This window comes from Neofelis nebulosa, chromosome 1, assembly GCF_028018385.1.
Source record: "Neofelis nebulosa isolate mNeoNeb1 chromosome 1, mNeoNeb1.pri, whole genome shotgun sequence".
Lineage (NCBI taxonomy): Eukaryota > Metazoa > Chordata > Mammalia > Carnivora > Felidae > Neofelis > Neofelis nebulosa.
Genome location: NC_080782.1, coordinates 166,917,438 through 166,934,362, shown reverse-complemented (window position 1 = coordinate 166,934,362; position 16,925 = coordinate 166,917,438). Strand labels below are relative to the sequence as shown.

Genomic DNA, 16,925 nt, shown 5'->3' with positions numbered 1-16,925 from the left:
ATACATCCACAAAAAAGGTTGCTTTTTTTTTTTTTTAATCTCTACTTGATGTGACAGCTCTCACGGGCATTTGATTACCTGATTTTTAGTGTGTGGGGAACAGTTCACAGTTCAAACACTGTATAAGCTACTAGTGAGGTAGGATGTGTGTGTTTCTCCCCTAAGGAAACATTGTTCCAGTATGATAAGAAGAATCACTTGAATTAAAACCACATCACTGTGGTTGTGTTTTGAAATTTTAAGGCAGCAAATCATGCATTAAGAATTAATAACTGGCTTAGCCCCGGTGACTTCTACCCAACACAATTAATTAGTTTCTCTGCTAGACAGAACGATTTGGAAAAATGAATTTAAAAAGGGAGTCACAACTTAGACCCTCCCTCTTGTATTCTAGCATTAAAATAGGAGTGAAGATACCAGGTATCAAATTTAAATGGGTGCTCTTGAATAAAACAGTATAATTTTATTTCCTTAGTTTCAAATGTTCATCACGAACAATGATAGGATATTCTATTGACTGCTCAGGAAAAAGAGGCGGTTTTAAAAATGTGTTAACAACCTTGAAACAGTTTAGTAAACTTTGTGCGTTTACTAGAAGATTTAATGACCGATATTGCCACTTTATATTAATTTGGGGGGAAGAGGGGAGGTAAGAGGTTACTACGTAAACTGAGTATGAAGGTGCCAGTGTATTTATTATATCTCGTATCTCATATACCGCATGAGACTTGGACACTGAGGGAGGTCAACCTATTGAGAGAATCGTAACAGCATAGAGTCATCATATCTAGAACATAAGAAATCCTATCACAGCTTACTCAGAAAATCTTTTAACCATCACGAACTGTATACAAAGATCAAGTTAGTGGCAATCATGAAAGCTGCTAAGAGCCAGTTAGTGACCTTTGAGAACACAGTCCCGAAGAGTCACTGATTACATATGACCAGACTGAAAAGGAGAAGCAGCGACCATGTGTGAGTGTGCGTGTGTGTGCGTGCATGTGTGTGCGAGTGCATACATAAGGGGTATATGTTAGTGAAAGGAATACCCTCCGGGTTCCAGCAGTGTACTGACGTTTTTCTGACAAAGATCAAACAGTCCTAGCAATAAATTAAGTGTCCGTATTTTTACTAAAGGCCCACTAACCACATGAGACTGATTATGGGGTTGTTTACTCTGTTTCCCCTTAAAAATACTGCCTCCAACACCTTAGTGCCTTGATTTTTAATGGAGAATTCTGTGGAGAGAAAACACCCCTTTCTAAGTCTAGGATTTTATGGCTAAAAGCTAGGATGATTTATGTATGGAATCTTTCATTAGGTAAAAAAAAAAGTTTCAGTAAGATCTCAGAAAACAAGTTTTCATCTAGGTATGCTTTAAGGGGATTTATCTTATTGTCACAACAATTGAGACAAAGTTAACATTCTAAGGATGTGTCAGTCAACAGTAAAATTACCTTTATACACGAGAGTCAACCTGAATATGGGCCAAAACCCACTAAAAGGAATTATGTCTTATTTATTTTTTAAAAGTTTATTGATTTGAGGGGGGAAGGGCACTGAGAGAGAGAGAGAGAGAGAGAGAGAGAGAGAGAGAGAATCCCAAGAAGGCTCTGCACTGTCAGCACAGAGCCTGACACATGGCTTGGAACTCACAAACTGTGAGATCATGACCTACGCGAAATCAAGAGTCGGATGCTCAAATGACTGAGGCACCCAAGCACCCTAGGAATTGTTTTAAAAATAGGTGGCCAGGGGGCGCCTGGGTGGCTCAGTTGGTTGAGGGTCTGACTCTTGATTTCGGCTCAGTTCATGACCTCACAGTTTGACAGTTTGAGCCCCACATCAGACTCTATGCTGAAAGTGTGGAGCTGCTTGGGATTCTCTCTTCCTCTCTTTGCCCCTCCCCTACTCACTCTCTCTCTCTCTTTCAAAATACATAAAATAAACTTAAAAAAAAAAAAAAAGTGGCCAGATACCCATTTCAATAGACTGACCAAAACTCAAGTTAAAAAAAAATGGCAAGAATGATACAAGAGTTCAAAAGATAAAACATTATTCCCGGTTGCCTACATTGCCTTACTTAAGCACTCGGATTTGTAAAACTGAGAACTCCCGGTCAAGACACTGTGATATCATCTCATCCAAACATTCTGAACCGTGGAGACACATGTGTTTGAGTGAATTATTTCTAGCCCACAATTCGCTGCCCACTCCTGGGTTTTTGACAGTCTTAATCATTAAGGTATCTGTGTGGAGATATGGAAATGTCTAGATTGCAAAGGGTCGGAGTACAGAGTTCATGGTGGGGAGGGCGCACCTCCCCCCAACTTCTTGCTCATTCTACTGTCACTAATCGGATGCAATGATATTAATGGCCCAGTAATTGGGAGTCTGCAGCACTGAAGTGGAAAACATCCATCTGAGGCAGAGTTCATCTCTGGGTGGTAAGACTTCACTAGTGACTGAATTAATGTTTGCTGACAGTTTAGAATATAGCCCTGCGGATGAGAGAATGTGCCCCTCTCCATGGCACACGCGTTGAGATGGACGTGACGTTATTTGCTTTGACCATCTAGAGACCGCTGGTAACCCCAATAAAGTACCCTGTCTGAATCTGCCCTACACCTGAACCTTATTCCATTCAGGGGACATGTTCTATACTCTGGGAATCCAGAGCAATTTTCCACATGTTTGCTTCAATAAAAGAATACCTTCGTCTCTTGGTTCAACATCAGGAACAATGAGACTAGGCTACTTCACTGATGCAAAAAGCTGTTTTCAAAGCAGAGCTGTTGTTAGTAACACACAGCCTGGCTCCCTCTGTAATGTAATCAATTATGTTTCTTCCAGAGGTGCTGCACACCCACCCATCCACCCACCCTCTGTCCATCTGTCTGTCCGTCCGTCCATCCATCCACACTGCAGCATTTGTACTTGGCTAAGGAAATTTAAAGTCTCATTGCCTCTATTTGTATATTTGAGAAATTAAAAAATTTTGTAATTTTACTATTAAGCAACTTTCCATTGAGGGGCACAGCGGCACAGTCTGATTTGATTAACAAACAGAACTGACGGGGCGCCTGGGTGGCTCAGTCGGTTAAGCGTCCCCCTCTTGATTTTGGCTCAGGTCATGGTTTCACGGTCTGTGGGATTGAGCCCCGTGTCGGGCTCTGTGCTGACAGCGCAGAACCTGCTCGGGGCTCTCTCTCTCCCCCTCTCTGACCCTACCGTACTCAACGTGCATGCACTTGTGCTCTCAAAAGAAATAAACTTCTTAAAGAAAAGGAATGGAGTTGATTAAAAGATCTACAAACAAAGAGGCCACGTGGAAGAATTGACACTCTGTTATTGCAGCCGCCTTTTCTCATTGGCCCTTTTTCCTTTCCTACTGCTCATGGGATGGTCTTTGTTCGACTCTGGGGCCTATGATGGAAGTTAGTTCTAGTCACACCACAGACCACAAGGCACAGGCTCTACACGTTTCAACCAGCACAGAGATCGTTCGTTATCTGGATCGTGTGAGCTTCTTGGTACCGCTATGTGCCGTGTGCACACATGCCCTCTCTCTACTGTCCCTGTGTATGTGGCGTGCACACAGGCATAGCTCTTTACAGCGTGTGTGATGGCACGCATACGTGTAAGACCTTTCCTCTCACTAGGCGAGAGACCCAGGAGCACCGTCACGGACCAATGACGCTGGTCTAAGGCCCCCCAGCCCTGGTCTGAGTTTGGACTCTAGCATTTCATGGCCTTGGGAACTGCCCACACCGTTGAGGAAGTACTCATACTTTCCAACCTCTGGTTTTCTCATGGCGATAAACATTTCTCTGCCGCGTTGTTTCTGAGACTGCAAAGTGACAGAGTATGTGAAGCCACAACGCTTTCCTTTATGCGACCAAACACCTGGCCAGGGATCTCAGAATTCGGGGAACAATTGCACGACTCATAAGAACTGCACAGGTTTTCTCAAAGTGATTTTTTTTTTAATGCCTGTCTATGCCTCTTGGCTATTTTAAAAAGTGCTTTAGTTTGCTTTAAATTTTGATCTTCAAGGTGAATATTTAAAGGCTATTAAGAAACTCGTTCTCTCTCATGCTTGTATTAGGTCTCCAGTATTACTCAGTTATTTATAAGGCTAAGTGAACTTTCAAAAAGCTATAAATACAGGTGTTAGATATTAACATGCATTTTATGAAACTGTAAAGGCAGTTTTATTCTGAGCGATTCCTAAAGAATTCCACTTTTCACATGGAATCTTCTCATCTGCTCTTGTTCTGCTTATTTTGCACATGAGGTTTCTCAGCGTCTACCACCCCCCCAACCCCCACCCCCTTCAACGCCTTCCCATTGCTTTAAGACTCGGTTGTCTTTTTCTTTCCTTAGTGGTTTTTGGGGGTAAGGAATAGTGTTCACAGGACTCTCTCTGTCTAGCTTAAATGAGATAACCTGTCACGCCTGCCCAGGTGACACCATTGGATGTGAATGGAGTCCCATTCCATGCTAGCCTTGTCCTTCTGCACCCTGGGGGATCCATCGGGATAATTATCCCAACGGCCATGACTCCATCAGGCCCATGAGCCCAAAGTTTCTCAGCACAATGTTCAGTTAAGCAGAAGCTGAGACTTTATTCCTCAAGTGCAAAGAATGTGAGCTTTGTTCGTCTGAAATCCAATAAGGAGTCTTACTGATACATTCTGGAAGAGCCTTTGGTACAGTCAGAAGACGATTTCACATTATGTTAAAAAATAACAGAAACAACACTTCTAATTATCAGGCTAATGAAATACCTTTCCCAGCCTGTCTCAGTGACAAGGCAGCCCTGACACCCTTCTCTCTAGGAGGATATTTATAACACGTTAGAATGTTGCCAAAATTATCAATAAAAACACAGCGTTTCCTTTGTGTGGCAGGGAACTGAGACAAAGCCCTGGCAAGGTTGGGGAAATGCAAGTAGAGAAACGATTCCATGGACAGAACAGTCCTCCCGCTCTGTCTCTTCTGGGTCTTACAGAGGATCTGCTAACAAGCTCAGGCAATTCCACCAACAGAAAGATACAGAAATGCATGTTTCTTCAGAAAGGAAGCCCAGAGACAAAAGAACTTTTATGACACTCCAACAAGACGAAGAGAAGAGATCTTATAATTAAGTTACGCAGCATTCCTGAAACTTGTAAACTCTCTGGAGTTTCATTTTATGGATGGTTTGCAAATAACTTATACTTTGCTAGCACATCTTCCCCGCCCGCTAGCTTGCAGGAAAGCCTGGCTTCGCCCTTGGGCTCCTGCCTCACACACTCTGCTCCAAGGGGACCCCATGGGTTGTACTTACTGGGAGCCAACCTTGGAAATGAGCACTTTATATAGATCATGCATTTCAATTCCTGTGACCCTGCGCAGGCAGATACAGTCAGCATCCCCAGTGCACAGATGAAGAGATTGGGGCAGAGGCTGGTTAAGTTACCCGCTGAAGGGCATTCAAGAACCCACATCTGTCTGACTCCAGACGCACACCCACCAAGCTGATCTGTCGCTCTACGTGGCATGTGTAGATAATCCTCCAGACACCCAAGGGTCTGATGGACAGTCTATTACAAAGATGACAGTTGTAGGGGCGCCTGGGTGGCTCAGTCGGTTGGCCGTCCAACTTCGGCTCAGGTCATGATCTCATAGTTCGTGGGTTCGAGGCCCGCGTCGGGCTCTGTGCTGACGGCTCAGAGCGTGGAGCCTACTTTGGATTCTGTGTCTCCCCCTCTCTCTGGCCGTCCCCTGCTCATGCTCTGTGTCTCTCTCTCAATAATAAATATTTAAAAAAAATTAAAAAAAACAAAAACAAAAAACAAAGATGACAGTTGTAGGTTAGAAATAAACGTGTTTAAATGCTGGAATTTGGCAATTATATACAAGGTATAAAGATAAATCCTCACCCCAAAGTCAGGGGCTTGAGTGACAGGCTGATACGATCATGTCACTAAACTTGATGGAAGCATAGCTTTTGCTACGTTTATCATATAAAATAATTCATGAAAGAAAACCCGTAATCATTTTACACAGACCACACATTCTCACAGAGCTGAAAAGAAATCTACATGTACAAGGATATTCGAAAGTTCCCACAACTTTTGTGCTGGCGAAAGGTTACGATACACCCAGTATATTTTAGTGTCAGCTGCGAGACCTACTATTCCCCGAAATAAAGAAGTATGTCGAAAACCCAAAGGGAAAACAAACCCAAAAGGAAGACAAATATAATGAATATAAATACAAATGTAGTAAATGCAGGAAATGGAATCTGCTGTTCCCCTGCTTTGATTTCTTTAAGGATAGTATTCTGTTATATTTGTATGTAAGCATTTTGATTTATTTTGCAATTTTGCTCAGAAGTGAAGTCTATGCCTAAAAAATAGCAAGCAAAGCTGACTGTGGAGCCTTCCAATTTTATATGCTCTGATTTAAAAAAAAAAAAATTGCTTTAGAGAACTAAACCAATGGCCTAGGAAATGGTGACTCCTTCAGACTTGTCTACTGCTCCCTAAGGAAGATCTTCCCAAGGCAAAGAAAGGGAGAGGCAGCTTTGGGAAGGACCGCTGTGAGTACGGCAGGGTGGACGTTAAAGAACAACCTTTGATCAAACCATCGTTGGAAATGACGACTTTCAGACTATTCCACAAGTCCAAATCTTGGCTACGGATGTGAAGTAAAACATCGTGAAAGTTACATAAGGCTAAACTGGGGCAGGGGTGGGGGTGGGGGGGCTCGCACACGTGGTCTTTGTCACACGGCTCTGCTGCGGCCACTGTTCACTTAAAAAGTATTAACACAGCGGCACTCACTCGTCATTCATGTCTGACTCACATAATTTTGGAGGTGGGGTGAGAACCTCTTTGTAGGTATTTTGCAAGGTCCTGTGCTGAGCCTGGATAACCAACCTGCGGAACCTTCGTGAAGTCGGATGTGGCCTAGGGCCAGAAAACTGCTGACTCATTCGGCTCTGGGTTGTCGTCTCTAAAAAGAAATTGGAAGCCAAGCACAGAGAGTATCTACAAGAAAAGTCTAGAACACAAATATGGATGAAGGCTGAGAATACAGTTAGGGAGGTTTTCCTTCTGCATTAATTGGACTGTTTACCAACAAGATAGAGCTTCCCTTAAAAATGCACACTTGAGAACAGATGGTTATTTCACAAACTTTAAAAAATTTTAAAGGCAAAATAAAAGTAACTATAGGTTACACAAAATAATGCGTACTATGCTTTTAAGACAATTGAGACTCGGAATGTAATTGGGGTGCCTGGGGGGTTTGGTCGGTGACGGGGGTCCAACTTCAGCTCAGGCCATGATCTCTCAGTTTTTGAGTTTGAGCCCTATGTCAGGATCTGTGCTGACGGTTTCGAGCCTGGAGCCTGCTTCGGATTCTGTGTCTCCCTTTCTCCCCTCCCCCATTTGTGGTCTCTCTCTCTCTCTCTCTCTCAAATTGAATAAAACATCAAAAAAAAAAATATGAATGTGATAAAGAATAGGGGGCTTTTTCAGACCAAGTGGCAATAACACCCCCCTTTTGAGTCATTTAAGATTAGGAGATTTTTTGATGCAAATTAGGCCCAAGGCTAATTACTGAAATAGGTCACTTGAAAAAGTCAATTCTAAACATTTAGAAAACCCACATATATCATTTTGCCACATGTCAAAGCAAATAATCATCTATGAGAAGAACTAATGAGGAAGCGTATCATTTTGTCACTTCCTAAGGGAATTTAGTGGATACTTAGTAGGTTTAAAAATACACATCCGGGGCGCCTGGGTGGCGCAGTCGGTTAAGCGTCTGACTTCAGCCAGGTCACGATCTCACGGTACGTGAGTTTGAGCCCCGCGTCAGGCTCTGGGCTGATGGCTCGGAGCCTGGAGCCTGTTTCCGATTCTGTGTCTCCCTCTCTCTCTGACCCTCCCCCGTTCATGCTCTGTCTCTCTCTGTCCCCAAAATAAATAAACGTTGAAAAAAAAAAATTAAAAAAAAATAAAATAAAAATACACATCCAATTAAGAATTAATATTTACTTCTAAAACTCCAAAGGGTGGTGACTATGTTCTATATCCGGTAACACTGTAAATCAAATTAAGTGTCTTTAAAGAATTCATAGCAGATCCTGTCCATTTCCGTTGGAGGAAAGACACGTGGACAAGAGACCCTACCCTGGATGTGTGTTTCCAGCCCTAAGATGGTTTGGAACTGCAGCCCTCCATCATGGGCCATAACAACAACAATAAAGGAACATTCTAGAAAACAAATCAAAATTCAAAGAAATAAAGGGACTTTCTCCTTAAGCACAGGCGGCAGGACTGGAACCCAGGTCTCTGGGCTGCTGGTCCAGTGCTCCTGGAATCAGTTTACCTAGGGAATTAGCCAACACCTCAGGACCCCACGGGCAATCTGGCCCCGTCCCCTCTGCGGTAACTCGACTCCCAACTATCCCTTTCCTTTTTCCTTCCCCTGAAAAGGAACCACACACAACGGTGATGGTGTTAACACTAGTACTCTTAGTTATGAAGGTTCTGAGACGCTAAGATTTGGAGCTGAACACACTGTCCACATGACAGCATCCTCCACGCCAACATTATTCACTGTCTCAAAGTGAACCGATGACCTGAAGTGTCAAAAATACATTTGTAAAGCTGAGTACTTTCCAGCCTGCTATCTTGACTGGTGCTATTTTAAGTCGAGTGGGATTCCTGGGTGTGTGTGAGTGATCGTTGGAGGTGGAAATCAGTGACTTCTAAAAATCCTGAAATTCTTGAAGAAGCCATGGAAAGTCAGCACAAACTTTTTAAACTATTTTAAAATGTGTGCCTCTCGTCTCTCACCTTCTTTCCTGGTAAAGCTGTCTATCCATGACCTCTGCTGTGGGGGTGGGATAAGAAATGAGCTTCTGGCTTTTCCCAAGTCTCTGCAGTGCCTTTCTGTGTGTGCGACTTGACAGGAGTCCCTCAGCTGCCTAGTGAGGGACAGTCCCCCAGGTTGGCCTCTCAGCCCCAGGCCCTTTCCCCAGGACCCCCCACAACCACCCAGTGCCAGTGCTCAAACAGCCTCTCACCGGTTCCCACTGGAAACCCTTCACTCTATTTTAAGAAAGATTCTTTTATCCCAGGCTACCACGTGGTTTTATACAGCGAAACTTAACTCTGAGGCGAGTCCTGGAGGCCAGCGTAGCTTGGCTACCTGTTACTGAAGTTAATGATGAGTTTTTATCAAAAGAAAAACAGTAAGATATACCATGGTTGCATAGATTAATAGTATAATTTTAAATTAAACTGTGCTTCTAATGTTTGTTTTTGAGAGAGAGAGAGAGAGAGTAAGCAAACATGAGCAGGGAAGGGTCAGAGACAGAGGGAGACACAGAATCCGAAACAAGCTCCAGGCTCTGAACGGTCAGCACAGAGCCCAACGCAGGGCTTCAACTCACAAACTGTGAGATCATGACCTGAGCCCCCAGGAGCCTCTAGACTGATTCTAAATACACACCTGTCATGTGCTGATGCCAATACCAAGCACGCAGTGTTTGTGTTCCTGCCTCGGACCTCAGACTGAAGGCTAAATCCCACCATGTGTGCTGAAATCCCACCTGTGCTCAGGGGGGGACGCAGAATGTACAGAGCCATCTTTATGAAGTCATCATTGAAAATAAGGGGGCAAAATCTGGGTCTGTTGGCTTATCTCCATGGAAGAGCCAGCTCATGGACTTGGGCCGCACACACAGTTCTAGTAATAACACAGGGGCAGTGGGCACTCGACGGTGCCCCCTCTCAGGCACTGCACCTGCCCTCTCCCACCTCCTCTGGGCACCAGCCTTCTGTGTGAATTCATCTGAGGTCAGTTTCGGCTCCCTGCACTAAAACATTAGGGTCCTTGGTAAACAGTCTTTAAAAGTATTTTTTTTTTTAATTTTTGAAAGCTTATTTATGCATTAGTTTGAGAGAGAGAGAGAGAGAGAGTGCAAGTGGGGAGGGGCAGAGAGAGAGAGAGAGAGAGAGAGAGAGAGAAAATCTCAAGCAGGCTCCATGCTGTCAGCACAGAGCCCGATGCAGGACTTGAACTCATGAACTGTGAGATCATGACCTGAGCTGAAGTTGGACGCCTAACCAACTGAGCCACCCAGGTGCCCCGTGAAAAAGGTCTTTAAAATAAATAAATAAATAAATACGTAAACTGCTAGACTTCCAATAGCTCCATTTATGTTACCTAATAACTTTTATATTTTCAAAGATTTCTCTATTGTTTTGTATCATTTACCACCCCACCTGCTTGTTTCTTCCATCGGAATGCTTTTATTTTCATTTTATGGTAATCATTCTTTGAAATCTATAATTTACCCCCTTTCCTTTCTTCATGGTACTTACTCTTGCTAAGCTACTCTCTGGGTGTCACATTGGCTTAAAGATAGGTTTTTAGTCTCTAGTGTTTCAGGTTTGCACAAAGGACAGGATAATTAGACGGCTATGACCATCTTCATTTTAATAACTAACGTGGTAAAAACTAGTGTACTCTTGAGTACCAAGTAAGTCAGGGAGTTACTGATTTTGCACACTAAAGAGTGGCCGGCAGGTTGAGAAAGGCAGTTTCAATGGGATCGAGAGAAGACGGTGGGCGTGCCCAGCGGAGAGCAGTTCTGCATTCCCTGACGGACTGAAGCCGTGGTAACAAGCGAGCAGACATGGGACCCAGCTCTGAGCAGAGCTTTAAACCAAAGAAATTAAGAAAAACATATTTCATTGCTTGAGTGATGTAACCAGCTAACCTCAGTCACCCAGATTGCACTCTTGACAAAATCCTGGGCCAGGAACAATCTTGCCTTTGTGCCAACATGCAATCTGCCCCTAGGGGGCATGTGTTTGGATGTGTGCCTCCTCGGCCTTCACAGCTTCATGAAGGGAATGCTAGTTCAGATGCGACCGAAAGGATACACAGTATGTTTCCTGAAACAATGTGTCATTTTACTATGTAGATAGAAAAAACCAAACCAAAACAAAACTAATTCATTGAAGAAACCCAAGTTTTTGTCTTATTCTTCTAATTGTGGTTTGCCTAAAACACCCTTCCTTCGAATCTGGGAGTCCCATGCGGAAAGGGTACCATCATCCCACCTTGTTTATTGTTGAATCCCTAGTGCTATGCAGTTTCTGGTGCAGAGTAAATACTAAATGCATGAATGAACAGATGAATGGATGGTTGGATGGATGGATGGATGGATGGATGGATGGATGGGTGGATGAAGAGAAAAGTCATTGCACAAGATTTACCTATCAGATCTCACCAATGGTCCTTAAAAATGTTTTTGTCAGTAGAGATGCTGAGAATATTCATATATATCCATTTATTTCAATACTCTAAAAAGGCTAGGAGGTTTTTTCCTCTTTGGGTATTTATATTATCGAGTACTATGAGTATAGGGTCCCTCATTCAATTAAGGTTTCTTTAAAAATGGACAATTTTCAGCAAAGAGTCTCACCAAATTATTTGCCATAATAACACTTAAAAAAATTGATACAAACCTATTTAGCTTACCCTATATTCTGTAAAATAAATGAATACAATTATACTTACATATAATGTAATAATCTCTGTTCTTCTGAAATTCTAGACCCCAGAGGTTAGGGCTGAACTCTTGAAACTTGATGGTGAATTTTACATCTTGGTCTGGTCTGGCACAGTTGAGAAGAGGGGTATTTTCCTTCTTAATAGTGCATCGATCTGCTTGCTCTTTATCAACCATATAAACTTTATAATATTCATACTGGCCAACAGTTTTAGAGTCCACTTTGGGGCAAATAATATCCAATTTGTCTCCTATCTGTGGGTATAGTACCAGTCCTTGTCCAGGTAGAAATCTAAAAGCATTAAAAAGAAAAAAAAAGGCCACTGAGTTGATAAACATGAACAGTATTCACAATAATTACAATACAGCCACGCAAGGCCAGTAATTCCAAAGCATACTTTTATAAATCCACATTTGTATTCATCCAAAGTATCTTAGTTCAGATCATCACGGGGTGAATGTATTTAGGAACCAAGCTTTAAAGAAAAACAGTCAAAAAGAAACCACTCTCCTTACTCCCGAGTAGGATCAGTCAACCTCCTGACACTTCTTTTTACCACCTCCTCGCTTGTAATATTTCAGGACTCCTTTGTATAACTTCACAATAACTTTTCCTCGGTGGTGAGTCACACCTTCACACCTGTTTGTTATTTTTTAAACCATCGGCAGCTTTAGTTTATTGGGCATGCCACAGAAAGATGGCAGGGATTCCAGGGAACAGTGGGTGCACTCACACTCTGTTGTCCTGTTAGTTTCCATTTGCTGTTGATGTTAATTAACAGACAAGTTTCATCAAGAATGTTTCAAATTACTTATCGTAATTAGTGAGCCACTGATCAAACAATGGGGTTTTTATTACACCGAACAAAAGAACTGTCTTACAAACCCATAAAAGATAACCAGAAGTAATTCCCTCGAGTATTGATTCAGCTGCAAGATGAAGAGTCCCCAAATTACAAGGACAGCCACTACGGTCCCTGCTTCACAGACCTCTTTTTCTGCCTTGAGATGTATTTGCTCCAATTAATTCTTAGAAGCAAATCTTCAGAACTAAGATGACTGAGACAATATCCCCCTGGTGCTTACAGCTGAAAGCTTGCAGCTTCTCTTCTCTTTTCTCCCTCTTGCTTGCCATGCTGCTGAAAGATCTTTCTTAATGGGGAGTTTCTCTGAGAAGCGGACACAAGAGCTTTCTAAGGAACATCCACCTACAAGTGCTAACACTAACAACACACTTAGAAACCCCATCTCGTTCCTCCCTCCAAGCAGCCAAGCCTGTAGGCTCATTAAAATACTCAAGCCCAAGAACAAAGCATCACGTCTGAATCCTTCCAATCCAACCCTTTATTTAACCAGGGAAGCCCACCAGCCATGACAATGAATGGGTCATAATTCACAGAAAGAGAGAGAGAGCAAGCGTATGCATACCTGGATGATGAGGCACCCCAATTTCAAATACACAGTGAGGATACAGGTTAGGATTTATGCTAATGAATGGTATTAATTTTTCTGAAAAGCACATGAGGTTGTTATGAAGCATCAAAGAACATAAAGAAATTGTGGTACAGATTTATATTAAAAACCAATACTCTTTATGGCAGGAAAAACGCACGCTGCACACAGTTTATCACCTTCCTCGGGAATGTGTTATTTACAATCCTGAAGAGAGTGTGTGTGGTTCCTCCTCCCTTTCTTTCCCCCAGACTCCTTTAGCAAGGACATGGCATTCATAGAGAGAAAGAAAGAGAATCTAACAAAATCTTTCTCAAAATGAGTATTTTTTAGAACAATGACAAACTTCAAACAACCATGTATGCACCTTGAAGAATTTCTACAACTTCTGACAAATGAGGGTCACCACTAGTCAAGAGCCTCTCTGTGACTTTTTTGGCCATTTGTACGGTTTTCTGGGGAGATGCTTTGAAAATTCAAGTCCCAGGCTATTGCCCCCGCCTCCTAAGTGCCAGTGTGCTCTCTTCTCGGCAATTCTGTCTTTCTTGTGGGTAAAACACAACTCTGGGTTCTGGGGGGCGGACTGAAGGGCTGAACCAGAATTTACTCCTGCCCCTCACAGCGATTCTCATGTGTTCTTGTGGTCACGCAGTGGGGGCAGGATGCCTGGCAGTCGGTACGAACGAAATGTGCTCGCCTTCCTGACACATCCTTTTCCTCCTCTTTTATTCCTTGACCTTCTTAGGAAATATTCTCTGCGTCCAAGAACCAGGGGCCAATTCCTGCCTGGGGGTGCCCAACGCACTCCAAACTTTTTCTGTCCTAGGTCTGCTCCTCGGGGAGCTGGCAGAGAGAGAGAGAGCAGCACATGTTAGCTGTGTTAGAAGTATTCCTAAACCACAGCTAAGGCCTGCAGCCTGCAGGCCTGGGTCTGCCTCCTCTCAAAGCACTGGTCTTCACCATCAGCTGTGACCTGGGACCATCTCCCCAGGGACTCGCCCGGGCTTTAGAGACCAGGATCCTTCGCGGCCAGATGGACCCACCTTCTTGTGCATCCAGTCAATTACCTCAAGGAAATGTGTTGGCTCTGCCCCCTCCCCCCCAGCCTCGGATCACGGCCACTTATCAGAACTTGCCCGCATCACACCCCGTATGTCACTAAGCTCTCTCTTCATTCAAAATGCTCCCTAGATTGTGTATCCTTCATGAGAGGGCTTTTTTTTTTTTTTTTTTTTTCCTGGCTTCACTAAAGAATCACTGCAGATTTCCTCCCCACCATGTAAGTAACTGCTTATGATGGTCTCTTCACACTCCCCAAACGCGAGTTCCAGCTTGGGCTGTGGCTGACGGGCCGAGGCCACGAACCTACGACACACAGGCCGGTCTGGCTGTGAGGACCAGCATGTTTTAGACTGTATTCTCAGAAGGCACAAATCACCTAGAAACTGGAAACTGTCAGTGATGAGGGAGTGACGTATGGGGAGGGTTAAGCCATGGGATGGCCTGGCAAAATGAAAGAGAAGGGCAGAAATCTCGAATTTCAATAAGCCTATCTGATATGCTCATAAAAACTAAATCCCGATGAAGCACCCTATTGCAAACACTTTGCAAAGTGTCTGTTTGCTTTTCAGAACACACTGTGGCAAAAAGTAAGGCGATGATTTGATCCTTTTCCCTTTCAAGAATCCCTTAAACGAAAAAAAAAAAAAAATCCCTTAAAGAAAAAAAAAAAGAATCCCTTAAAGAAAAAAAAAAAAGAATCCTTTAAAGGCCCAGCACTTCAGTGTTTTAAAGGTATACTTATTTTATATATATATATACACACACACACACATAATATATATTTGCACATAAACTGGTTTATATAACATGATTTATATATAATATAGTGTATGTAACATAAAAATATATAATGTATATAAATACACGCATACATATAAACTGGTTAGCACACCAGTCATCCAACTGATGAGACTATGGTTTCTCAGTGGAAACGGAGAGCCTGAATCATACATTTCTTGCCTACATTACCCACTGTGCACCGTCAAACCTCAGAAGCTCCTTTGCTTCCCAGGAACCCTCAGTTTCTAAGGCAACATGAGAGCAAAAAGACAGTCAAGTGAGTGTAACAACTAAAGCAACCTATTTTGTGCCAGATGCGCCGAGCGACAAAAGTGTAAGGCTCTCCTCACCAGCAGGGCACAGTCTAGCTCCCTGAGGGCAGGCAGGTCCCGTGTGTCTGAATACTGAATGCCCGAGGGCCACATATGGTAAATGCTCAATAAATTATGTATTCATCGACAAAATAAGTAAGAACTAGTGGAAGCTAAGAAAATGCACAAAGAAGTTCAAGTCCAATTACGTGCCATTGTCTATTTGTGGATCACAGGCATGGAAGAATTCTGTAGACAGGACCCCCGGGTGTTGGGACAGGGATGGACTGAGATGAGAGCAGGGATGGGATTTCCAAGACCTCATTCCAGGCCTGGCGGTCTTTCTGGAGAGCACAGAGCAGTGCAGACTGAGCTTGTGATCCATTCTTTCTGGGAGGATCTGTCAGCATGGCAGTCTTGTACAATCCCTTCCCATCTAAAATGCAGGGCACTTAGCCCCTCCAGAGTCACTAACAACAAAAACACCGCTGCTTTGGAGAACTTATTCTCGGCTACGCACCGATCAAAGCCCTTTACATCACATTATCTTCATTTAGTCACTGCACACGTACATGACATGCCAAACAGATGAAGACTTGGCTGTGCCAAACACACGACACGACAGGAAAAGCCCCCTTCCTTTGCACACTTTTCAGTTCTCGCTGCATCACATTACAGCATAAATCTGGTTTTGCGAGCCGCAAGTTTTTCTAAATTGAGGTTTGCATAGATAAGCCACGAGGTTAAGCAAAATGAAGAGAGAGTCAACGGGACACACAGGCTTGCAAGTGCCACGTGGGGCCTAACTCCATGCCAGGCATGTGCCTGAAGCCTGTTCCAGATGTGGTCAGCTGAGACCACGGCTCACAAAGGCGGCCATCTGGTAACCCTACCTGGCCCAGGAGGCTGTGAGCAAACAGGTGGGGAAGAAACCGACCAACTCTATGAAATTTGTGTTTTGATTAGAATGCCACGGACGGTCTCCTGACAATTCATGAGAATCCAAAATGTAAATGAAAACAAAATGGGGTGAATTTCTTAATACCACTTTTGAGTGGAAAACAATGCGTCCCATGTGTTAACATCAAGTCGGTAACCGTAGAGTTATGCTTTTGAAGCTGGGTCATTTATATTTGGATTTTACTACCTCAAGATTGCTGAGAGACCTTAATAATAAGTCAGACTACACAGCATAAACAATGCCCTGAATATTTCATAATATTTAGTAATACATTTCTCCTATTTTGACTTAGGAAGTATTCAAAAAAACCCACAGAATGATGGGGTGGCAATGGGCTAATTTCAAATCACTAACCTGGCTCTCCACGGTGGGGATCAGATACAGATTTCTTTTTGTGTGATGAAATAACCTTTACCTTCTAACCAAAAGGAGCACAGAGGAAAAGCCCCAGAGGTACAAGCCATACCACGCAGGGGAGGCGGTTTTTATTAAACTATACGCAAACAAAAGTAGGTATAGGTGTCACTTAATAAAGTCTGCCGATCTCTAATCCCAAACAGAAAACAAAGACCTACAGGGCTTCGTGTCCTAGATAGGACAGAGACGGCTCTCTCTCTGAGCCAGGCTACTCTTCTTGTTGGGAAGGAGAAGTCACATCTCCTGTCCATCAGGAGACCTGGGGCTCAGGGCTGCTTCCTGGAGTGGCGCAGGCTGGGCGTGTCAGTGGAGGGTTCCCCAGAAGGCTCTAAGAGGGGAAGGCTGGGCATAAACA

The 16,925-nt window shown here is 43.4% G+C and overlaps 1 protein-coding gene across 2 annotated transcripts in view; it reads right to left on the bottom strand.

The window, feature by feature from the left end:
• EFNB2 (ephrin B2) overlaps positions 1-16,925 on the bottom strand; it is a 45,912-nt gene that overhangs the window by 11,329 nt on the left and 17,658 nt on the right. For both annotated transcript variants that reach the window (XM_058743096.1, XM_058743105.1), the window contains exon 2: positions 11,596-11,879. In XM_058743096.1, coding sequence (XP_058599079.1) covers positions 11,596-11,879 — 284 coding nt within the window. The remainder of the gene's footprint in view (positions 1-11,595; positions 11,880-16,925) is intronic.